At 41.0% G+C, this 24,984-nt stretch overlaps 1 protein-coding gene across 15 annotated transcripts in view; it reads left to right on the top strand.

Moving 5' to 3' along the window:
• Positions 1 to 22,150, top strand: part of LOC141554299 (uncharacterized) — a 72,665-nt gene extending 50,515 nt beyond the window's left edge. For 10 of the 15 annotated variants that reach the window (XM_074286060.1, XM_074286061.1, XM_074286065.1 and 7 more), the window contains 30 exons: positions 145 to 279; positions 994 to 1,053; positions 1,663 to 1,797; positions 2,540 to 2,599; positions 3,236 to 3,373; positions 3,642 to 3,743; positions 4,440 to 4,499; positions 5,707 to 5,841; positions 6,470 to 6,529; positions 7,193 to 7,327; positions 8,018 to 8,077; positions 8,712 to 8,849; positions 9,494 to 9,553; positions 10,091 to 10,222; positions 10,813 to 10,947; positions 11,477 to 11,608; positions 12,410 to 12,562; positions 13,347 to 13,478; positions 13,966 to 14,094; positions 14,787 to 14,846; positions 15,457 to 15,564; positions 16,315 to 16,452; positions 17,678 to 17,836; positions 18,779 to 18,946; positions 19,280 to 19,447; positions 19,598 to 19,660; positions 20,150 to 20,259; positions 20,690 to 20,764; positions 21,211 to 21,304; positions 21,894 to 22,150. In XM_074286060.1, coding sequence (XP_074142161.1) covers positions 145 to 279; positions 994 to 1,053; positions 1,663 to 1,797; positions 2,540 to 2,599; positions 3,236 to 3,373; positions 3,642 to 3,743; positions 4,440 to 4,499; positions 5,707 to 5,841; positions 6,470 to 6,529; positions 7,193 to 7,327; positions 8,018 to 8,077; positions 8,712 to 8,849; positions 9,494 to 9,553; positions 10,091 to 10,222; positions 10,813 to 10,947; positions 11,477 to 11,608; positions 12,410 to 12,562; positions 13,347 to 13,478; positions 13,966 to 14,094; positions 14,787 to 14,846; positions 15,457 to 15,564; positions 16,315 to 16,452; positions 17,678 to 17,836; positions 18,779 to 18,946; positions 19,280 to 19,447; positions 19,598 to 19,660; positions 20,150 to 20,259; positions 20,690 to 20,764; positions 21,211 to 21,304; positions 21,894 to 21,965 — 3,306 coding nt within the window. In that variant the 3' untranslated portion in view covers positions 21,966 to 22,150. The remainder of the gene's footprint in view (positions 1 to 144; positions 280 to 993; positions 1,054 to 1,662; positions 1,798 to 2,539; positions 2,600 to 3,235; positions 3,374 to 3,641; positions 3,744 to 4,439; positions 4,500 to 5,706; positions 5,842 to 6,469; positions 6,530 to 7,192; positions 7,328 to 8,017; positions 8,078 to 8,711; positions 8,850 to 9,493; positions 9,554 to 10,090; positions 10,223 to 10,812; positions 10,948 to 11,476; positions 11,609 to 12,409; positions 12,563 to 13,346; positions 13,479 to 13,965; positions 14,095 to 14,786; positions 14,847 to 15,456; positions 15,565 to 16,314; positions 16,453 to 17,677; positions 17,837 to 18,778; positions 18,947 to 19,279; positions 19,448 to 19,597; positions 19,661 to 20,149; positions 20,260 to 20,689; positions 20,765 to 21,210; positions 21,305 to 21,893) is intronic. The other 5 variants (XM_074286062.1, XM_074286066.1, XM_074286064.1 and 2 more) reach the window with 5 other exon arrangements.
• Positions 22,151 to 24,984: the final 2,834 nt, after the last annotated feature.

The following is a 24,984-nucleotide window of genomic DNA, read 5'->3' as shown; positions in this document are numbered from 1 at the left end:
CAAAAGATAAAGAAACTCATGAAAACAGGTCAAGAAGTCAGAGAATGAAGTGTAGGACCATGGCTCAGAGTATTGGGGGGGGTGAGAATTTTAGCTGGCAGGTAACTGGTGGTGTCTGGGACTTTGTTCTTCCATTCTGAGTAGGAGGAGGACCGATCCTCTGAGTCGGAAGATGACAAAGTGGTTGTCAGGGATAAGACCTCATACTGTCCCTTTTCACGGAGCTCATCAAGAAGACTTAGTGCTCCTGAGAGGAGGATCCTTCCGCAGACAGAAAAGGTGAGCTTACCCAAGAGCACAAAATGGTGGGGAAAGTAGAAAGCTCTAAGCAATCTTCTGTAATCTGACACCCATTCTGTCATACATCTTCATTCTCCAGTCAGTGGCTAAAACCTAAAATCCTATGACAAAGCTCCTTCCTACATTTCCTGGTGAATAACCAATCTCTTCATCTCTCACCAATGCCAAGTTTTACTTCCATGTCACACACACTGAAGGCAGTGATCAATATTTTCACCATGTAGGAAAAGTGTGAGAGCCCAAATATAGTAACACCCCAACACTTGGACCTTCAACACCAGCCTTTCATACTTCCTCTTGAGTTTAGCTACCTAATTGGTTGGTTAATTGTTTTAGAACTGAAGGAGAAATGGGTGAGTGTGGAAGGCATGAAGGTACCTATACTCACTCCTCAATAAGTTAGGAAATTTGGAAAAAGGAAGTCAAGACAATCCATTTCTCAGCCAAACCCACTCCCATTTTCTTTGCAAATGTTTGGAGAAAAAAATCAAAGAAATTCATGAGAATAGGCCAAAAAAATCACAGAATAAAGGGGTGGGTGAGACTATGGTTCAGGATATTAAGGAGAAGGAATCGAGAATTTTAGCCAACAGGTAACAGCGCTATGTCTGGGACTTTGTTCTTCCATAATGAGTAGGAGAAGGATAGATCCTAAGATTCTTAAGGATAAGACACAATTTTCCATTGCAACAGGTATTATCTACAAGAAGACATAGTGCACCTGAGAAGAGGAGCCTTCCACAAGCAGAAAAGGTGAGCCAAAAGTACCACAATATTGGGGAAAGGGCACAGCTCTGAACAGTCATTCTGTAATCTAGACATCTATTCTTTTATCACAGAGTTAAGATTCTCTAGTAAGTAGCTAACAACTAATATCTTATGACCAAGCTCACTCCTTGGCTTTCTGCTCATCATCCAACATCACTGATCCTCCTACCAAATGTGAGTTTCACTTTCATGTCACTCTCACTGAGGACAATGATCAATACTTTCAAAAGGTCGGGAAGGTGTTTGAAAATACAGAGCCCTAAAAACAGGAGCACCAAACAACCTGGAACTTTGAACCACATTTTTCCATTTCTATGAGGTTGGCTACCGGTTACTTAAATATTTTAGAGCTGAAGATCAAGAGAGAAATGGGTGGAAGTAAAGGGCATTCTGGCCATTCTTTGGTAAAGGAATAAATTTTGGAAAACTGAAGAGTCATTTTTGCTAGTGTTTGTACCAGACATCAAAGAGATTGATGAAAACAAGCTAAAAAGTCACAGAATGAAGTGTAGGACTATAGCTCAGGGTATCGGGGTAAGAATTTTAGCTGACAATAAGCCCTAATGTCTACTTTGTTTCTTCCATGATGAGTAGGAGGAGGACCAATCCTCTGAATCTGAAGATGACCACCTCACTGTCAGGGATAAGACCCCATCCTCTCCATGTCAACGGGGCTCATCTACAAGAAAACTTAGTGCTGCTGAGAAGATCTTCCAGCAGGCAGAAAAGGTGAGTAGACCCAAGAGAACCATATTGGGGGGGAGGGGAGAAGCTCCGAACAATCCTTCTATATTCTAGATGCCATCCTATTATACGGCTATCATTCCCCAGTCAGTGACTAAAACCTAAAATCCTATGACCAAACTCATTTCTACCTTTCCTGGTAAACAGCCAGTCTTTCCTATCTCCCACCAAGGCCAGGTCCTATTTCCATGTCATACCCATTGAGGGAAATGGTCAATATTTTCACCATGTAAGAAGAGTGTGAGAGTCCATATATGGGAAAACCCAACCATCGGGACCTTCACACCAGCTTTTCATACTTCTTCCTTGAGTTTAGTTACCTAGTTGATTACTTAGTTGTTTTAGAACTGAAAACCAAAGGAGAAATGGGTAAGGGTGAAAGGCATGTACCTTATGTACCTACTCTCACTGCTCTTCAATGAGTTAGGAAATTTGGAAAAAGAAACTCAAAACAGTTCATTTCTCAGTCAAACCTATTCCTATTTTCTTTGCAAGTATTTGTAGAAAAGGTCAAAAGAGCTTGATGAGAATGGGGCAAAAAGTCAGAGGATGTAGCACTATAGCTCAGGGTATTTAGAGGTGAAGGGAGAAAGGATTTTAGCTGACAGGTAACAGCTGATGTCTGGGACTTTGTTCTTCCATGATGAGTAGGAGAAGGATAGATCCTAAGACTCTAAAGATGACAACCTGATTCTCAGGGATTTGACACAATTACCTATTGCAACAGGACTTATCCACAAGAAGACATAGTGTACCTGAGAAGAAGACCCTTGTAGAGGTAGAAAAGGTGAGCAAAGGGCACCACAATAGTAGGGAAAGAACATAGCTCTGAACAGTCATTTTATAACCTTGGCAATTATCCTTTATCACAGAACTATCATTCTCTATTAAGTAGCTAACACCTAATATCTTATGACCAAGCTCACTCCTTGGCTTTCTGCTCATCATCCAACATTACTTATTTTCCTACCAAATGTCACTCTCACTGAGGGCAATGGTCAATCCTTTTAAAAGGTAAGAAGAGCTTTGAAAATAGTGTTAAAACAAGAGCATTAAACCACCTGGACCTTTGAACCACCATTTTTCCACTTCTTTGAGATTGGCTACCTATTAATACCTGGTTATTTTAGACTGAAAAACAAAAGAGAACTGGGTGCAAGTGAAGGACATGAGGCTACTTACTCTGGCCATTCTTTGGTAAAGGAAGAAATTTGGGAAAAATGAAGAGTCACTTTTTCAACCACTTACTCCCACTTTTTTTTGCTAGTGTTTGTACCAGATATCAGAGAGACTGATGGGAACAGGCCAAGAAATCACAGGATGAAGTGTAGGACTATCGCTCAGGGTATTAGGGAGGGGGGTAAGAATTTCAATTAGCAGGTAAGTCCTGATGTCTGGGACTTTGTTCTTCCATGGTGAGTAGGAGGAGGACCGATCCTCTGAGTCCGAGGATGACAACCTTATTGTCAGGGATAAGATACACTACTATTCATTGCAACGGGGCTCATCTACAAGAAGACTTAGTGCTACTGAGAAGATCATCCTTCAGCAAGTAGAAAAGGTGAGCACCAAAGTGGCGAACAAAGGGGAAAGCTCTGAACAGTCATTGTGTAATCTAGACATTTGTCCTTTATCAGAGCTATCATTCTTCAGTAAGTAGTTAATACCTAAAAATCCTATGACCAAGCTCACTCATGCCTCTTGGTCATCCTCAAATCTTACTTAAATTATAGGATGAAGGCTGGGACTATGGCTCAGGGCTTTGATGGTGAACATTGAAGCTGTAAATTAACTGTCATCTGGGACTTTGTTTCTTGAATGATGAATAGGAGGACAGATCGTATAAGCACGAATATTATCCAATGCAACGGGACTCATGTACAAGAACACTTAGTGCTCCTGAGAAGATGATGTTTCAGCAGCCAGAAAAGGTAAGCAGAACCAAGAGTATCAAAATGGGAAGGAAGGACAAAGTTCTGAACAGTCACTCTGTAATCTAAACATCCATCCCATCATACACCTGTCATTCCCCAATCAGTGACTTAAACCTAAAATCCTATGACCACGCTCCTTCCTACCTTTCCTGGTGAGCATCCAACCTGACTTACCTCCCCACCAATGCCAGATTTTACTTCTGTGTCACATTCACTGAGGGCAATGGTCAATATTTTCACAATGTAGGGAGAGAATGAGACCTAAATATAGTAACAACCAGTCACCTGGACTTTTGCACCAGCTTTTCATACTTGCTCTTTCAACTTGGCCTACCTAGTTGGTTGCCTAGTTGTATTAGAGCTGACAATCAAAGGAGAAAATGGGTGGGAGTGGAGGCCATGAGGCTGCCTATTCCCACTGCTCCACAGGGATGAGGAAATTAGAAAAAGTCAAGGCAGTCAGTTTTCCAACCAAACTCACTTCCACTTTCATTGCAAGACTTGGTAGGAAAAAGGCACTTCACATAATGAAGTGTGGTACTGTGCTTCAGGATGCTGAGGGTGAGCATTTTAGGTAGTGGGTAATTCCTGATATCTGGGGCTTTGTTCTTTAATGACAAGTAAGAGAAGGATAGATCCTATGTGACCAACAACATTCTCAAGGATAAGACACAATATTATCCATTGCTACAGGACTTATTTTCCAGAAAATTCAGTGAGGCTGAGAAGAAGATTCTTAAGCAGACAAAAAAGGTAAGTAGAGCCAAAAGCACCACAATGGTAGGGGGGAAGGGCAAAACTCTAAACACTCATTCTGTAATCTAGACATCTATCCTTTGTCATAGAGGTATCATTCTCCAGTAAATAGTTAACACATAAAATCCTATGACCAGGCTCATTCATAGGTTTCCTGGTCATCCAACCTTTACTTATCCTCTTCCCAAATCCAGGTTTTGCTTCCTTTTTCAGGTTCATTACCTGTTGGTTACTTGTTTAAGAATTGAATACCAAAAGAGGCTAATTACCTACTTTCCTTCCTCAATTCTATATTTAAGGATTTTGTAAAAAGAAAAACAGTCAAATTTTCTGGCTAAACCCCCTCCCATTTTCTTTGCAAGAGTTTGTACAAAGATGAAAAAGACTGATGAGAATAGGTCAAAAAGGCCCACTAATGCACTGTTGGTAGAGCTATGAAATGATCCAACCATTCTGAAGAGCAATCTGGAACTATGCCAAAGGGCTATAAAACCGTGCATACCTTTGACCCAGCAGTGCTGTTACTGGGTCTGTATCCCAAGGAAATCATAATAGAGGGTAAAAATGCAAGATGGTTTTGTAGCAGCTCTCTTTAAGGTAGCAAAGAATTGGAAAATGAATAGATGCCCATCAAGTGAGTAATGAGTAAGTTGTGGCATATGAAGGTAATAGATTATCATTGTTTAAAAAAATGAACAGGATGATTTTAGAAAGGCCTGAAATAGATTTACATAAACTGATACTGAGCAAAACAAGAGAACCAGGACTACATTGTACATATAACAGCAAGATTGTGTGATGATCAACTAGGAAAGACTTGATTCTTCTCAGTGCTTTAATGATTCAAGGCAATTCCAACAAACTTTAGAGAAAACTCCATCTGCATCCATAAAAAGAACTACGGATATTGAATGTAAATCAATACATGCTACATTCACTTCTCTTTTCTGTTCTTTTTTTCTCTCATGGTTTTTCAATTTGTTCTGATTTTTCTCTCCCAACATAACTCATAAAGAAATGTGTATTTTTTAAAAGTTACACATATATTAACCAGGGAAAAAAATAAAACAATTATTAAAAAGAGAATAAATCAAAAAGTCATAGAATGAAGTGTGGGGCTGTAGCTCAGGATATTGGGAGGGTGAGAATTTAAGCTGGCAGGTAACTTGGAATGTCTGGGACTTTGTTATTCCATGATGAGTAGGAGGATAGATCCTATGAGCCCGAGGATGATAACCTGATTCTCAGAAATAAAATGCAATACTATCTATTGGAACGGGACTCATCTACAAAAAAACTTAGTGCTGCTGAGAAGAAAATCCTTCAGCAGGCAAAAAAGGTGAGCAGACCCAAGATCACCAAAATGGGGATAAAAAGGAGAAAGCTATGAATAGTCACTATGAAATCTAGACACCCATCCCGTCATATACCTGTCATTCCCCAGTCAGTGACTAACCCCAAAATCCTATGACCACGCTCCCTCCTACCTTTCCTGATGAGTATCCAACTAACTTACCTCCCCACCAATGTCAGATATTACTTCTGCATCACACTCACTGAGGGCAATAGTCAGTATTTTCACCTGGACTTTTGCACCAGCTTTTCATACTTGCTCTTTCAACTTGGCTACCTCGTTAGTTGCCTCGTTGTATTAGAGCTGACAACCAAAGAAGAAATGGGTGGGAGTGTGGAGGCCATGAGACTGCCTATTCCCACTGCTCCCCAGGGATGAGGAACTTTGAGAAAGTCAAGGCAGTCAGTTTTCCAAACAAACTCACCTCCACTTTCTTTGCAAGACTTGGTAGGGAATGGGCAAACACATCACAAAATGAAGTGGGGGCTATGCCTCAGGGTGCTGGAGGTGACCGTTTTAGGTAGTGGGTAATTCCTGATGTCTGGGAATCTATGTGGCCAAGGATGATGAGCTGATTCTCAGGGATAAGACACAATATTATCCATTGCTACAGGACTTATTTTCCAGAAAACTCAGTGCTGCTGAGAAGAAGATTCTTATGGAGGCAGAAAGGGTAAGCAGATCCAAGAGCACCACAATGGTGGAGGGAAAGGACAAAGCTCTAAATACTCATTCTGTAATCTAGACATCTATCCTTTATCACAGAGCTATCATTCTCCTGTAAGTAGTTAACACCTAAAATCCTATGACCAGGCTCACTCATAGGCTTCCTGATCATCATCCAACCTAATTTATCCTCTTCCCAAATCCAGGTTTTGCTTCCATGTCACTCTCCCTAAGGCAATGGTCAGTACCTTTCCCATAGAAGGAGAGTGTTTTAAAATACAGAGCTCTAAAATAAGAGTGCCAGATCACCTGGATGTTTACAACATCTTTTCCTACTTCTTATTTAAGATTTATTACCTGTTAGTTACATGGTTAAGAACTGAATATCAAAGGAGAAATGGGTGGGAGTGGAGAAGAGGAGGCTAACTACCTACTTTCCTTCCTCCCCTGTATGTAAAGATTTTGGCAAAAGAAAGTCAAGTTTCTGGTTAAACCCATTCCCATTTTCTTTGTAAGAGTTTGTACAAGAAACCAAAGAGACTAATGAGAATAGGCCAAGAAGTCACAGAATGAAGTGTGGGGCTGTAGCTCAGGATATTGGGGGGAGGTGAAAATTTTAGCTGGCAGGTAAGTGCTTCTGTCTGGGACTTTGTTTTTCCATGATGAATAGGAGGATATATCCTCTGAGTCTGAGGATGACAGCCTGATTCTGAGAGATAGGAGCCAATGCTATCCATTGGAACGGGACTCATCTACAAGAAGACTTAGTCTTGCTGAAAAGATAATCCTTCAGCAGGCAGAAAAGGTGAGCAGAGCCAACAGCACCAAAATGGTGGAGAAAGGGGAAGGAAAACTCTGAATAGTCACTATGAAATCTAGACACCCATCCCGTCATATACTTTCCCCAGTCAGTGACTTAAACCTAAATTCCTATGACCACGCTCCCTCCTACCTTTCCTGGTGAGAATGCAATCTGACATCTCCCACCAATGCCAGATATTACTTCTGTGTCACACTCACTGAGACAATAGTATTTTCACCATGCAGGGAGAGTGTAAGAGCCTAAATATAGTTAACAACCAGTAACCTGGACTTTTGCACCAGCTTTTCATACTTGCTCTTTCAACTTGGCTACCTAGTTGGTTGCCTAGTTGTATTAGAGCTGAAAACCAAAGGAAATGGATGGGAGTGGAAGTTATGACGCTGCCTATTCCCCCTGTTTCTAAGGGATGAGGAAATTAGAAAAACTCAAGACAGTCAGTTTTCCAACCAAACTCACTTCCACTTTCTTTGCAAGACTTGGTAAAAAACACATCACAGAATGAAGTGTGAGATTGTGCATCAGGGTGCTGGGAGTGAGCATTTTAAGTCAAGTAATTCCGGATGTCTGGAGCCAGTAATTCCGGATATCTGGAGCTTTGTTCTTCATTGATAAGGAGGATAGATCCTATGTAGCCAGGGATGATAACCTGATTCTCATTATCCATTGCTACAGGACTTATTTCCCAGAAAATTCAGTTCTGCTGAGAAGATGATTCTTAAGCAGATAGAAAGGGTAAGTAGAGCCAAGACTACCACAATGGTGGGAAAAGGGCAAAGCTCTAAACACTCATTCTGTAATCTAGACGTCTAAAGAGCTATCATTCTCCTGTGCGTAGTTAACACTTAAAATCTTACAGGCTTCCTGGTCATCATCCAACCTTACTTAGCCTCTTCCCAAATCCAGGTTTTGCTTCCATGTTACTCTCTCTGAAGCAATGGTCAATACTTTCACTATACAGGGAGAGTGTTTTAAAATACAGAGCTCTAAAAGATTTTAAAAAAAAAAAAATCCAGATCACCTGGATGTTTGCAACATCTTTTCCCACTTCCTATTTGAGGTTCATTATCTGACTGATTACTTGTTTAAGAATTTAATACCAAAGGAGAAATAGATGGGACTGGAGAGCAGGAAGATATCTACTTTTCTTTCTCCTCAATATGTAAGGGTTTTGGGAAAAGAAAGTCAGTCAATTTTCTAAATCCAGTCCTATTTGCTTTGCAAGAGTTTGTACAAGAAATCAAAGAGACTAATTGAGAACAGGCCAAGAAGTTTGTGGTGCTATGACTCAGGGTATTGAGGTGGGGTAAGAATTTTAATTGACAGGTAAGTGCTTCTGTCTGGGACTTTGTTCTTCCGTGATGAGTAGGACAAGGATAGATCCTCTGAATCTGAAGATGACAGCCTGATTCTCAGAGATAAGATCCAATACTATCAATTGCAACGGGACTCATCTACAAGAAAACTTAGTGCTGCTGAGAAGAAGATCCTTCAGCAGGCAGAAAAGGTGAGCAGAGCCAAAAGCACCAAAATGGTAGAGAAAGGGGAAGGAAAGCTCTGAATAGTCATTATGAAATCTAGACACCCATCCTGTCATACATCTGTCATTCCCCAATCAGTGACTTAAACCTAAAATTCTATGACCACGCTCCTTCCTGAGGGCAATGGTCAATATTTTCACAATGTAGGGAGAGAATGAGACCCAAATATAGTAACAACCAGTCACCTGGACTTTTGCACCAGCTTTTCATACTTGCTCTTTCAACTTGGCCTACCTAGTTGGTTGCCTAGTTGTATTAGAGCTGACAATCAAAGGAGAAAATGGGTGGGAGTGGAGGCCATGAGGCTGCCTATTCCCACTGCTCCACAGGGATGAGGAAATTAGAAAAAGTCAAGGCAGTCAGTTTTCCAACCAAACTCACTTCCACTTTCATTGCAAGACTTGGTAGGAAAAGGGCAAACACATCACAGAATGAAGTAGGGGCTGTGCTTCAGGGTGCTGAGGGTGAGCATTTTAGGTAGTGGGTAATTCCTGATGGCCTGGGGCTTTGTTCTTCAATGAGAAGGAGGATAGATCCTATGTGGCCAGGGATGACAACCTCATTCTCGGGGATAAAACACAATATTACACAATATTATCCATTGCTACAGGACTTATTTTCCAGAAAACTCAGTGCTGCTGAGAAGATGATTCTTAAGCAAGTAGAAAGGGTAAGTAGAGTCAAGTCTACCACAATGGTGGGGGGAAAGGGCAAAGCTCTAAACACTCATTCTGTAATCTAGACATCTATCCTTTATCACAGAGCTATTATTCTCCAGTAAGTTAATACCTAAAATTCTATGATCAGCCTCACTCATAGGCTTTCTGGTCATCATCCAACCTTACTTATCTTCTTCCCAAATCCAGGTTTTACTTGCTATTTGAGGTTCATTACGTTGGTTACATGTTTAAGAATTGAATATCAAAGGAGAAATGGGTGGGAGTGGAGAAAAGGAGGCTAATTACTACTTTCCTTCCTCCTTTGTATTGTAAGGATTTTGGAAAAAGAAAATCAATTTTCTGGTTAAACCCACTCCCATTTTCTTTGCAAGAGTTTGTACAAGAAACCAGAGAGACTAATGAGAACAGGCCAAGAAGTCACAGAATGAAGTGTGGGGTTATGCTCAGGGTATTGGAGGGGGGGAGTGGAAATTTTAACTGCCAGGTAAGTGCTGCTGTCTGGGACTTTGTTTTTCCATGATGAGTAGGATAGATCCTTTGAATCTGAGGATGACAGCGTGATTCTCAGAAATAGGAGCCAATGCTATCCATTGGAACGGGATTCATCTACAAGAAGACTTAGTGCTCCTGAAAAGATGATGCTTCAGCAAGCAGAAAAGGTGAGCAGAACCAGGAGCACCAAAATGGTGGAGAAAGGGGAAGGAAAACTCTGAACAGTCATTATGAAATCTAGACACCCATCCCATCATACACCTGTCATTCCCCAGTCAGTGACTGAACCTAAAATCCTATGATCAAGCTACCTCCTACCTCTCCTGGTGAGCATCCAACCTGACTTATCTCCCCACCAATGCCAGATATTACTTCTGCATCACACTCACTGAGGCAATGGTCAGTATTTTCACCTGGACTTTTGCACCAGCTTTTCATACTTGCTCTTTCAACTTGGCTACCTCATTAGTTGCCTCGTTGTATTAGAGCTGACAGCCAAAGAAGAAATGGGTGAGAGTGAAAGCCATGAGGCTGCCTATTCCCACTGCTCCCCAGGGATGAGGAAATTTGAAAAAGTCAAGGCAGTCAGTTTCCAACCAAACTCACTTCCACTTTTCTTTGCAAGACTTGGTAGGAAAAAGGCAAACATCACAAAATGAAGTGTGGTACTGTGCTTCAGGGTATTGGGGGGGTGAGCATTTTAGGCAATGGGTAATTCCTGATGTGTCTGGGGGCTTTGTTCTTCAATGACAAGTAGGAGAAGGATGGTTCCTATGTGTCCAAGAATGACAGCCTGATTCTCTGGGATAAGATGCAATATTATCTACTGCCACGGGACTCATCCCTTAGAAATCTCAGTATTGCTGAGAAGACCCTTCAGCAGGCGGAAAAGGTGAGCAGACCCAAGAGCAACTCAATTGTGGAAAAAGGGAACAGATCTGAACAGCTATTCTGTAATCTAGACCACCTGTCATATTGTCATGTTGACAAAGGTCAAGACTTTTACAATCTAGAGAAAGTATTATAAAATAGCAAGTCCAAATCAAAGAGCATAAAACCACCTGGAGCTTTACACCACCTTTTCACTTCTATTTGAGTTTGGCTAACTTCTTGATTGCTGGTTGGATCTGGAAATCAAAATGGAAACAGGTGGGTGTGGAGAGCAGGAGGCTACCTTTACTTGTTCCTACAATAGAATAAGAAAGTTACAAAACAAAAGTCACAACAGTCTGTTTTATTAACTCACTCCAATTATTTATTCAAGAGTTTGAGAAGTCAAATAGATTAATAAGAACAGGCCAAGAAGTATAAGACAAGTGTAGGATGAAGTGTGGGATTGAGCCTCAGGTGCTAGGGATGAGCATTAAAAATGGCAACTAATTCCTGATGTGTCTGAGGCTTTGTTCTTCAATGGTGAGCAGGTGGACAAATGTTATGAGCTTGAAGAGGACACCCTGAGTCTCAGAGATAAGAGGAATTATTATCCATCACAACGGGACTCACTTCCAAGAGGACACAGTTCTGCTGACAAGATCCTTCAGCAGGCAGAAAAGGTGAGCCAAAGCCAAGAGCATCAAAATGGTGGGGAGATGGGACAGCTCAGAACACAATAATCTAAACATCTTTCCTTTGTCCCAGAGCTATCATTCTCCAGTAAGTGGCTAATACCTAAAATCCTTTGAACCAAGCTCATGCGTCCAACCTTACTTAATTTTACTAAAGCCACGTTTCATTTTCATGTCACACACACTGAGAGAAATATCAATATTTTCACCCTATAAGAAGAGTACTTTAAAATACAGAGCATAGTAACCCCCAGGGCCCTGGTGCTTTGCACCATCTTTTCCCACTTACTATTTGAGGCTGACTAACTTGTTGTTTGCTGGGTTGTTTTAGAGCTGGAATCCCAAATAGAAATCAGGGGGAGTAGAGGGCAGAAGACTACCAACCCCTGTTTTCTACAAAGTGAACGAGGAAATAAATTTCTTTTAAAAAGAAAGTTAAAGGGGCAACTAGGTGATGCAGTAAGATGGAGCATCAGCCTTGAAGTCAGGAGGACCTGAGTTCAAATCTGGCCTCAGATACTTAACACTTCCTAGCTGTGTGACTCTGGACAAGTCACTTAACCCCAATTGCTCAGCCAAAAAATTAGAAAAGGAAAAAAAAAAGGAAAGTCAAGAAACTTTTCCCAACAAACACTCTTCAGTTTTCTATGTCAGAGTTTGTAATGGTCAGAGATATTGATGAGAATAGGCAAAGAAGGTTGAAGTATGAAGCTGTGGCTCAGAACCATGGGTGTGAGCAACTTAGGTGGCGGTTAATTCCTGAAGTATGTGACTTTATTTTTAAATGAGGACAAATCATGTGATCACGAGGATGAGCACCAGATTGTGCAGTGTAAGCCACAATGTTATTCATCACAATGGGACTCTACAACAAGAAGTTGTGACTCTACAACAAGAAGACTCAGCCTTCCTGAGAAGATGCTCCAACAGCAGGCAGAAAAGGTGAGCAGATCCAAAAACACTTTAATGGTGGGGAAACAGATATGTTTGGAGAGTCATCCTGCAAACTAGACATAGAATCTATCCTTTGTCACAGAGGTATCACTCGGCAGTGTGTAACCAGCCTCAAATCTGTGACTAAACTCACTCTTAAGCTTCTTGGTCAGCATTCATCTCTATCTGTCCTACCAAAGTCAGATTTTACTTTCATGTCGTATTCACCAAAGCAAAGGTCAATGCTGTCTCCATGTAGAAGAGACTTTTAATAATAAAGATTATAGAGAACCAGCCCTGAAGTCAGGAGGACCCAGGTAAAATCTGGCCTCAGACACTTAACACTTCCTGGCTGTGTGGACCCTGGGCAAGTCACTTAACCTCAAATGCCTCAGCAAAAATTAATAATAATAACAACAAAAATTACATATGGAGCCCCAAATTACCTGGGCCTTGACACGACTTTTTCCCATCTCCTACTTGAGGTTGGCTAACTGGTTGCTTGGTGGTTTTAGAGCTAAAAATCAAAGGATAAATGTGTGAGAATAGCAGGCAAGGAATTCCCTACACTCATTCCTATTATGTAAATAAGGGGAAAGAAAGTCAAGACAGTTTTTCAACCAAACTCACTCCCATTTGCTTTGTAAGAGAATAGTAGAAGCATCCAAGGAGATGAAGGAGAATAGGTCAAGACATTACATAATAGTGTGTAGGACTTGGGATGTTGGGGGGTGGGCTGTTTTAGGTGGAAGATAATTCTTGACCTCCAGAGCTCTGTTTTAATGACAAGTAGGAGAAGGATCGATCCTATGAGTCTGAAGATGACAGGCAGAGTATCCAGAAGATACAATATTATTCATCACAATGGGAACCACCTACAAGACGACGAAGTTCTGCTGAGAAGACCCAACAGCAAGCAGAAAGGGTGAGCTAGAGCCAAGAGCACCAAATAGTAGGGAAAGGGGGCAACCATTCTGTAATCTAGACATCTATTCTTTGTCACAGATTATCATTCCCCAGTAAGTAGCTAACTCCTAAAATCCTAGGACAGCTTTCTAGTCAGCATCCAAACCTGCCTATCCTACCAACACCAGGTTTCACTTTCATGTCACACATAATGAAGTGAAAGTCATTTCTTCCTCCATGGAAAGAAGATCTTTGAAAAATACATTTTTAATAGAAGCCTCACAAACCACATGCACCTCAGCACCATCCCTTCCCCCCTCTCCCCCACCGCTGGAAACCAAAGGAAAAAGGGAAGGCAGTGGAAGGCAGAAAGCTACCCACCCCAAGGTCAAAGAGTTTATTAGAATAGGCCAACATGTGTGGGAATGCTGCTCAGGGCAAGAGCAAGAGCATTTCAGATGGCAGGTAATTCTTGACATCTGGAGCTTTTCTTCAATGACAAGTAGGATCGATCCTGTGAGCCCGAGGATGACAAGCAGAGTATCCAGAAGATGCAATGTTATCCATCGCAATGGGAACCACCCACAAGGCGACACAGTTCTGCTGAGAAGACCATCCAACAGCAGGCAGAAAGGGTGAGCTAGAGCCAAGAGCAGTCCAGTGGGTGGAGAGGGATAGCTCTTGAGAGTCTCTGTAATATAGCCATCCGTCTTTTGGATATATCACTCTCCAGAAAGTAACTAAGTCAGCATCCAAATCTATCTATCCTCCTATCAAAGCCAGTTTTCATCTCTATGTCATACTGATTGAGGCAAAGGTCACTTCTTTCTCCATGTAAGAAGTGCTTTTAAAAATAGATTTAATAGGAATCCCAAACCACCTGCATCTTGTCACTGCCTTTTCTCACCTCCTTAAAATTTAAGCTTACTTAACCTAAGCTTACTTTTTTTCATTGATTGGTTGTTTTACAGGTGGAAACCAAAGAGAAATGGATGGGAGTGAAAAGCTGGGTGGGGGGGGGAGGGACGCTATCTATCCTTATTCCTATTATTTGATGGAGGGCAGTGAGCAAAAAGATATTGTTTTCCACCCAAACTCACACTCAAGAATTTGTAGGAATTTGTAGGAAGGGTCAAAGTAATTGATGAGAAAAGGCCACAATAGCACAGGATGAATGAAGTGTGGTGCCCCAGGGTGCTAGAAGTAAGCATTTAAGGTGACAAATAATTACTGATGTGTGGGACAAGCAGGAGGACAGATCCCATGAGCCCAAGGAGCATAGCCAGAATCTCAAGGATAAGATATGTGATATTATTCATTGCAACAGGACTCACCTACAAGAAGACCTAGTTCAGCGGAAAAGAAGATCCTTCAGCAGGCAGAAAAGGTAAGTAGAGTGAAGAGCAGCAAAATGGTGGGGAAAATGGACAGTTCTGGATTGTCATTCTGTAATCCTAGATATCCATCCTTTCAGACAGATTTCATTCCCCAGTACGAGGCTATATATAAAATCCTTCCCAATCAAAATCCAAACCTATCTATCTTCCTACCAAAGCCACTTTACTTTCATGTCACACTTATTGAAGCAAAGTTCACTTCTTTCTCCATTTTGAGCACTTTTAAAATTATACATTTAATAGGAGTCCCAAATCACCTGCACCTTGGCACCTCTTCCCAACTCCTATATGAGGTTAATTAACTAATTGGTTGGTTGAGAACTGAAAACCAAAGGAGAAATGTGTGACAGTGGAGAGCAGTAGCCTGGCTACCTACCCTCTTTAGATTGTGAGAAAATGAGCAAAAAAAAATCAAGACAGTTTCCAAGCAAACTCATTCCAATTTTCTTTGTAAGAGTTTATAGAAGAGGGAAAAGATTGATGAGAATAGGCCCACATCACAAGATGTGATGTATGAAACTGTGGATCTGAGCAATAGGTGTGAGCATGTGGGGTGGCAGATAATTCCTAATGTCTGAATGGTTTTTTTCCTTCAATAAGGAGTCAAAAAAAGACAAATTAAATGAACCCGAGGCTGAGACCCAGCAATATGATTCACTTTCAAGAAAGCTTTGCGTTGCTGAGAAGATCCAAGAGCAGGTAGAAAAGGTGAGCAGACCCAAGAGCACCACAAATGGTGGGAAAAAGGAACAGCTCTGAGCAATGATTGTGTATTGAAGGTCATCCATCCTTTGTCATAGATGCACCACTACCCAGTAAATAAGTAATACCTCAAATCCTATGACCAAGCTCGTTTCTAGGCTTCTTGGTCATCTTTCGCCCCTACCTAGTCACTTGTCAATTCAGGGTATCACTTATACATCTCAATTAATGACTCAAACATAGTCAGCTTCTTTCTTTATATAGGGAGGACTTTAATATTGATAATTGATCGACTATTTTAGTAGAATTCCCCAAACCAGCTCCCAATCATGGCTTTCCTATCCCTATTTTATTTACAAGTGGCAATGGCTAATTATTTGCTGGTTGTTTTTAAACATGGAAGTCAAAGGGGGGAGGAGGGAAATGGGTAAGAGTCAGTAGATAGTTACCAACCCTTATTTCCAAAATGTGAGGAAGAAAGGAAAAGGAAAACCAAGATCATTTCTTTTCCAACTAAACTTGCCCCATTTTTCTTTGCAAGAGAGGAATTTTTTAGAAGAATTCAAAGATAGTCAATGAAGCTAGAGAAAAGGGTCAGAGTATCACAGGAGAAAGGGAAGAATCGTAGAGAAAGGTAGCAAGTATGCACTTTGCTTTTAAATCACAATACTAGTAACAGATCACATTTATATATAATGCTTTAAGAGTTGCAATTTACTTTACATATATTATCTCATTTGATCAATGAGGGAGTAGGAGAAGGAGAAAGTGGGTAAACTAGAGGAGGAGAACGAGATCCTCCGGGATGCACTGAAACATTGTACAAAGCAATTGGACTCAACTGCAAACAAACTCGAGACTGCTGAGAAGGCGACCGAGGTGAAGGAAAATGAGGTGAGCCTTGAAAAGAACTGGATGTTGGGGAATCATTCCCCAGGTAAATCACAGAGAAGCTCTGACTCCTCCATTATGGAAAGGAAATGAATCCTGGTTTCTCTGGTCACTTTAGAACATAATAGCACCTCTAACAGATTTCTCATTGACTTCTACTTTGGCTTCCAGTGTCCCTCTCCTCATAACTATATCTTTTCTGTATTTTACCTTTATATTGGAATTTTTCAATCTTGTCAATTTCTCAAGCTCTTAGCATTAACTCCAGACTTTTTAGGGATCCCTTCATTTCCTCTGAATCCAGAGTAAACATTTTTCTTGACAGAAGACAAAATAATTTAATTTTAGGAAGTCTTATCCTACAGCTAATTTGTATTAACAAGTTAGACAACATTCAGTCTTGTTTCTCAACACAATAATTCTTAAGGTAAAATATCTTGAGGTTCCACAAGAATAGGTGCTATAAATGCAAAAGTTCATTTTATCCACTGCAATGGATAAAAGGGAATACAGCATTGAAAGACAATAGACAACCCTGTGTGTGTGGGGTGGGTGGGGGTGTGTATATGTAGACATAATGCAGATGGGGAGCCAAGCATTACATACCCATGGTTAGGTTTCCTTCCTATTCATACAAAGATAGGTAAAGGCTTAGCCAACCAAACTTTTAACATCATAACAGTGGCAGGCATTTATGAAGTACTGTACATCTAATATTTCAATGGATCTTCACAACAACCCTATGAGGTAAGTGCAATTAATATTCCCATTCTAAAGGTGCAGAGCCTGAGGCCAAGAGGCTAATAAGGCTAATTAGATCTTCTATTCCAAATGAAGCACATTTCTCTAAATAACTTATTACATAGCTTGCTCTAAGGCCTAGATATAAAGTTTTCATATTAAGTCTGATTGTAGGGAATATATTCTTGTCAGTTCCAACACTAAGAAAAGTCATCCTAGAAAGCAGCAGTTCTAGGAAGTTATGTTAAGTTCACTAGGTTGTACCTTCACATTTAACCCAGAGTACTCATGAAACACTCCTTTGAAATATCATGTACCAAGCCCCAAACTCCTGAAAATGGGGAACATAGCCCCAAAGAAAATTAGCCATCAACAGAGCTTAGAAACAGAAGCCACAATAGTTTTCACATGAGTATCCAACCCAAGACCTCTAAAAGTACTTAGTGGTGAGAGTTGGAAAATGGATGACAGTGTTCCCTTCCCCAAGGTGATGAGCCAGAAAGAACCTCTGAAACCAGAAAAGGATCTGCAAAAGGATGAAAAACAGGATCAAAAGGATAAGCTCAAAGATACTCCCTCCCTCCCGGAGCCACCTCAAAAGTCATCAGATGCTTATCAAGACAATCTGAAGGAGGCTCTGGAGAAGGTTAGGAATAACCACCTATCATCTTGTACAGAAACACTTCTCAGAAGTGTAGAGCATGAGATTCAGGGGACGGGGACTAATGGAAGAGCAAGGGCAGGGATTGCCATGCACCTGGCTATGACCAAAATATTCAACAAAACCTGGAAGCTAAATCATGTGGCACCTTAATGGAGAGGAGAGATTATTTTCTAGTTCTCCCCTCCCATAGTACCACCACCATCAAGGCAGGAAGGAAAAGCCAACACCTGGCTGCTCTTAAACCTGTCCCAAGGAGGGCCAAGGGCCAAGTATAGATGAACTTGCAGTAAAAGGGAAAATGGATAAAGATGGATTGCCTTAAAGTTGTATAACTAATCAATAAATTCAAGTGATTATTAGAAAAAGAGAGGACTTGAGAGCAAAAAAAAAAAAAAAAAAAAAAAAAACTGTTGGTTTTTAATAATCTTGGCAATTCCTTTCCATTGCTGAGTATTGTGTAGCGATAATTCTCTCCCAGCTAACTTTTTTCTCAGCTACACTGGTTAAAAAAAAAAAAAAAAAACCACCTTTTGAGATTGGGCCAATGTGAGAATTTATTTCCTTTAACTATTCATATTTATTGTGAGGAGTTCTTTATCTTGTTTGATTTGTCTGTTTTTAGTAGAGGGAGAGAAAATGGAAGAAAAAAAATGATTGCTAAATGATTTTTTCTAACAAAATTTTCCAAAAAATAAACAAAAATGTTAACTTTCTCCCTTTCTCTTTCCTAACCCACCTAGAAAAGCACTAGCTAGAGGTCTTGTCACTAGAGAAAAGCAGAACTTTCCAAAAGGACGCAACCTCCAATGAGATGCAGTCCAGGGTCTCTTGAGGAAGCTTTCCTCTGCCCTTCACCCTTAACCTAAGAGGAGGGTTGGCTGGTGCAGCTGGTCTCACCACAACCTATTGGCCTCTGCTCCAAAGCTCTATCAGGCCAACCTGGAGGCAGTCATGCTTCGTCAAGAGTTACAGCAGACCCAGAAGAAGAAGTCTCAGCTGGAGGAGGAGACATGTGCTTATAAGAACCGCATGAAAAAGCTCAATGGGGAGCTGAAGAAACTCCAGGACTTCCATCAGCAGAGTGAGGAAGAGGTAAGAGTGCCCAGCCCAGTCCTGCCTGGCCAGCCTAGCCTGGGCTGTGCTGCTCAGACTGGTAGTTTTCCCAAGGCCCCAGGATGGCCTGGCACCTCAAGTTACAAGCTTCGCCCACCCCTCTCCCCTTCCTGGGTCTGTGGGCTGGTTTGCAGAGCCCCTTGAAGGCCTGGGCCTCAGATGACCACTGCCTTCCGCTGTGCTTTCTTCCTGAACAACTGGACCTAACCTTTCTTGCTTCCCAGAGCAAAGGGAGCACCGTCCCCCCACTGGGCAGGGAATGCTCCCGGGTCAAGACCTGTCTCACACGCTGGACTCCACTTCTTTGCATAGGTTGAAGCCTTCATAGAACAGATTGAAGATATGAACTATCAGTTGGCCTTCTGGCAGAAGACACATGAGAGTGACCTCCAGTTCTTGGCAGCCAAAGATGAGCAACTTGTGATCTTTAAGGTGGAAATGGCCTCCCTCAAGGAGAACCTACGGGAAGAAGAGAAAAGGGTAACAGGCCAGCCTCCTTGGGCCAAGGTTTCCTTAATGCCCCACAACCTTGGGACTGAGCCCAGTAAGAAGTGTCTACTCCGGGAACTGAAGGAGATTTGGGATGTCCATGGCGGCAGACTCTAACTGTCATCTGATTTTTCTTGATAGAAAGACTTTCTACAGGATGAAATCTCCATCTTAAAGCACAGATATATGTCAACTAGCTATGAGGTACATGAGCTTCTCTCCACCTGCAGTTCTCTTGGTCCCCCCCATTCTAACCTTACTTCTGACTTCCTATATATGTGATTCTTTCCTGGGGTCCATGGACACAGGATGAGTGTTGGGATTTGAGATTCACCTTACACACCAAAGAACAAGCACACAACTTAACTCCCAAACCTCAGGGGGAAAGAGGGTCGGTTAGAACGAGGATCCAAAAGGGGTTTAGAAAAGAATGTGCTGGAGAATTTTCTTCTGAGCATTTAAGAGCCAAGCTCCTCTTTTCCTATTTACCTTCTTCCCAACCATAACTGTACCTGATAGAACTAGTTTAGTGGAAATAAACCTAAGAATCTACCCTCAGACCAAAATAGGTCACAAAGTTGGTGGTCTCCTTGGGAGAGAATAGATCTCACCTGAGCTTTAGGAGTGAGCTGGGCTATTCCCCTGCCTCTTTCCCACTTTTTGCCTTTCCATATGGCCTATTACTTGTCTCAGGTGGAAGCCCTTCGGAACAGTATGGGGCATGCACACAAGGACACCTGGACACTTCACCAGGAGAGTGAAATGATGGCATCTAATGTACATCATTGGGTGAAAGAACAAAAGTAAGGAGGAAGATGATCCTTGAGCTCAGCCTCACTGCCCTGGGGCATTCCATACAGAGCCAAATGCATCTATGAAAACATTATATAATCCTTGCCCCTCAGTTCCAGCCCATACTGAGTTTGAGAAGGATTAGATCAGAGTGGTCTGGAGCATCCAGCTGGTATAGTATTGGGCCCAAAGGCATCTCTATCTAAAAAACCCTCTTTTTATTTCATCAAAACTTCACTGATTCTGTCACAAAAACCCTTGGAATAAACTCAAGGGGCCAGGATTCTCTTTCTTGCCAATATAGAACCAAGCACTCAGCCTTCCCAACCATAAAACTATGAACCTTACAAAGCTATGGTACTTTGGCCTAAGATAAAAAAAAGGGGGCGAGACAGGGTGGGGGGACTGGATTATTATTTTCACTTGTGAATTTAATTACAGAGACAACACTGAGCTATTAGGATCCATGATCCAAGAGCAGGTCAAATGCATTTCCCAACTGACTGATGAAAAGGAGTAAGTTACCCTACTTTATGAAGACTGAATGTCTGTACCCTTTCCTTATTCATTGCCCTGAGGCAGACAAGGGAATTCACAAAGAACTTGGACACCTCTTTTCCTCATTAAACCTAACAAGAAGTCCAAAGTCCACCCCCGGCCCACATTTCACGGAAGGAAACACAGAGTTGGAAACACAGAGTTGGACCCTAGACTGAAGAGTATCAGAGGATTGGTGCAATTCTGGCTCTGCTGCTCCCCTGGATACATGATCTCACACAAATCCTTTCCCTCTGGGCCTATTCCATATTCTTTATCAAGGGAGACTCAGTGATAACTGAATTCCCCTTCCAGCTTTCAAAATTTCATCATTCTAAAAACAGCACCTCTCTCCATCTGTCCCAGATGCCTTTGTGTTCCATGCTGATCCCTCACTGTTGGTACACTCTCTTCCTTCCCCACAGCCATCTCCACAACGTGATGGTCCACTTGCAGCATGAAAACAAGAAGCTGAGGAAAGAAATAGACCATAGGCGTCAAAAAAATGAGCATCTGATGGTAAGGAGAATTTCCCTGGCCTTGGCCAAAAGGAGACTAAAATAATGGAAGGAAACTGAAGGTGCCTCCCTAAAGAATGACGGCAGCCATATCACTTGAGCTGGAATCAATGCCTATGTACAGTGCTGCTCACCAAGCAGCAGTTTGACCACCGGCCACTGGGGGGAAGGGAGAAAGGTAGGAAATCAAGGATACCTCACAGGAGAGAGGAATGTTCATAGCCAACTAAACACACACACACCTTCTAACTCACATGTAACTTAGGGTGTTATATTTTCTTACTCTTATTTAGAAATATAAATACTTAAGAGGCCCTTAAAACCAGAGAAGCCTAGCTAAGACCCCATAGCACAAGATCAGATTTCCTCCATCAATGGGTTTTTTCCTAAACTTTTCTTAACAAAAAACATCATGACTCTACAATTGTATTTTTCTGCTATCTTTAACATTTTCATCATTCTTCCCTACTGCAGAGTAAAATCAGAGGGAAGACACCATTCTTGAAATCGTCTCTTGGGATTTCCAGTTGCCTCAAAATTTGATTTTCTTTCTTCTTGAGTCAAAATTGTCATTTTCTGCTTCCTCCTAGGTTCCTCAATATGATATTACAATTCCATGTATTGAATATCATCTCATGTCACAGTGCTCAGGAGAGAACTGAGTTTGCAGCCTCATGACTTATCTAATCAACTCCCACTGAGGACCTGCTATGGCAAGAATCCTATTTTGCCTATGCTCCTAAATGCTTTTCAGCTTTGTCCACACAGAGCCACAGAAGAGCAAGCCTTAGATCATATTAGCATCTATCAGACTGAGATTTGTAATAAATGTCTTTCATACAGAAAATGTCAGTGGGACTCCAGATCCTTCTGCCCATTTCAGGGTTCACAATAGCCATTCCCTCAGCCCTACTCTCTCTGATTTTAGGCAAATTAATGATAGGTTTCTCTTTCATTTATATTGACATATACTCATGGATAACTCCCGAGGCAAACCTCTGAATCTTTTTTTTTTAATTCAACAGGAAATCATTCAGAGTTTAAGGATCTATCTTAAGAACCTTTAAACTTGGAAAAGGGGGTTGGTTATCCAACAAAGGATGAGAAATGAGAGGAACAATAGTGAATCCTAATGCAAATTTTTCAAGATGAAAGTGGAAAACACATTAATTACCTTCTCCTTTTTTTCTTTTAACCATATTTTTCTCCTACACAAGTAAAACCCCATTATAATAAAATCCACAGGATATCCAAATTATTTTATTGAAGTTGAAACTGTATTACATTGACTAGAGTGCTAGAAATCACATTCCTAATCTGAAGAACCTGGGGAAAAAGTTAATGCCATGCTTTCCATAGTGAATCACCAAGTAGAAAAATGTTCTTTGAACCAAATGCTTGCTCTCACTTCTCAATACTTAAAACATTTAACTCTTCTTGTGTTCAATTTAAGATGATTTGGGAGAATTTCTTGGGAGGGAAGGGAAGAGATCAGAAAAAGGAACTATGGGGGGCATATAATTGCTACTCGACCCAAAAAAATATTTATTCTACCTTTTTCTGGGTCTACAGTACCAAACTCACACATTGATACATTCTTTATGGTGAAGGGACTGAGGACTGAATTACTCTTCGTAATAAATTGGAAGCTTCCAATGAGCCAAATGACAGACCACAGAAATTGCTTGGGTATGAAACACATCCCATTCAGGAAACCTCTAAAGAATGATGGATCCTACTCCCAGCTGATGGTTCATTTCATTATATTTAAATTCAACAAAAGATTTGGACAGTTGCATTTTCAGCTCCTTGTAATGGGCTACTACTACCTCTGCAAATACAAAACACTCCTGGTTGCCAGTATGCTGCAATAATCAATCTCTTCGGTTATTCAGTCTTCAGGAATCCTCTTTCCTTTTTAACCAGTAGTGAGTTCAAACTGCAAAAGAACAAAGCCATTTGTAAACTATAGGAGATAAGATAACACACAAATCTGAGTCTGAGAGACTCAATGTACTATCTCTTGAGAGCAAAACCAGTACTGGGAGGCTTTGGCTACAAGAGGGACACACAATCTCCCCAAAATGGGAAAATTAGAGTTTCTAGAAGAGTTCATCAAGTGTTGCCTGTCTACAAATCTACAAGTAGCAAAGTAAAGTAATAACATGACTAGAAAACTGATATTAAATAGAATGGTATTGACTGCTGCAACTGACCAAAGTTAAAGCACATACCCCTCCTAATGGCTAAAAAAAAAAACCTATTTTGTAGAAGTTTATTGGGAAGTCTTATGCCAACACAACAAAAATTTTTGAAAGTATATGACTGAATGAAATTGGTCACCAGGGGGTCACAGACAAAATCCTAAGATTAAATGAGGCATTTGCTTTGGTTTGTAGGGAGAAAGAAAAGGGAAAGTTATAGGAGTGAGGGGGTCTTTCCATAGGAATTTTGATCTTCTCAATTCCCAAAAAGATCAGATTTTCCACATGACTAGGGATCCCAGCTGCCCTCACTATTTAAAATGTCTTTAAATCCCAGGTCCTTTGAAAAATATTTAAGTGACTTTGGTGCCTTCTCTAGTCGGTAAGAATAGGAAAAGGAAGCTTACTTGCATGAGCAGAGAACCTGTGAAGTAATCTATGGAGCTTAGCACTTACATATCAAACATATAAAAATGCTAATAATTAGCCTTTTTTTTTTTTTTTTAAATTAAAAGCCTTCACTGTGTCCACAAATTCAACATTAGGCAGGAATATTCAAGAAAAATGTAACTACATCAATGGCCATCTGCAGATTAAATAGGCAATGTCTCATAAGAATGTTGACTTGTCTGGCAGAACCCTGAAAGCAAACAAGGCAGCTAGGTGGCACCGAGTTGGGAAGACTCATCTTCCTGAGTTTAAATGTGACCTCAGATCCTCACTAGCCGTGTGACCCACGGCAAGTCCCTTCACTCTGTTTGCCTCAGTTTCCTCGTTTGTAAAATGAGTTGGAGAGGGAAATGGCAAAGTACTCCAGTATCTTTCCCAAGAAAACCTCCAAAAATGGGGCCAAGAAAAGTCAGACATGATTGAAATGGATGGGTGAGTTTCCACACTATATCCAAATGATTCAACTTAATTCTTTGCTTCTAAAAAGGGATGACATTTAAATCAAAAGTGAAATAGACTTTTGAGATCATTTTGTCCACCTCATCCTTACAGATGAAACAGTTGAGGAAAGTTAATTGATCTAGGGTTATAGAAGTGGCACAGACAAGACTAGAGAGAATTCAGGTTTCCCAATTACCAGTCCAGTGGTCTCTGCTCCACATTATGTTGCCTCATCCTCACCTAGAAAGGACAGAAATGTTCAAATCCTCCCAGCTCTCCCACCAAGGTCAATTTAGGAAGCTACCTACAAAGGGGTTGGATACCAAAATTCTGCTCCAGAATTTGCTTTGACTATCCTATAAACATTCTTAGTTGATGAGCCACACCTTCAACCCCAATATCAAAATAGGGCTCACAGATTCAACAAAAAGAAACCCAAGTTTCTAAAATAGAATCTCCAGGGACTTCACCTGTTTGAGAATAACAAATAGTTTGTTATATATCGTTTGGGAATAGTTCAACATTGACCTGTGTCGAATAAGACAAAGGCCATTAATTCATTCCCAACATAAAATTCATTTAAGAA

The sequence above is a fragment of the Sminthopsis crassicaudata genome, chromosome 2, assembly GCF_048593235.1.
Source record: "Sminthopsis crassicaudata isolate SCR6 chromosome 2, ASM4859323v1, whole genome shotgun sequence".
NCBI classification, from domain to species: Eukaryota; Metazoa; Chordata; class Mammalia; order Dasyuromorphia; family Dasyuridae; genus Sminthopsis; species Sminthopsis crassicaudata.
The sequence above is the reverse complement of the archived record's forward strand: the minus strand, read 5'-3'. Positions and strand labels throughout refer to the sequence as shown.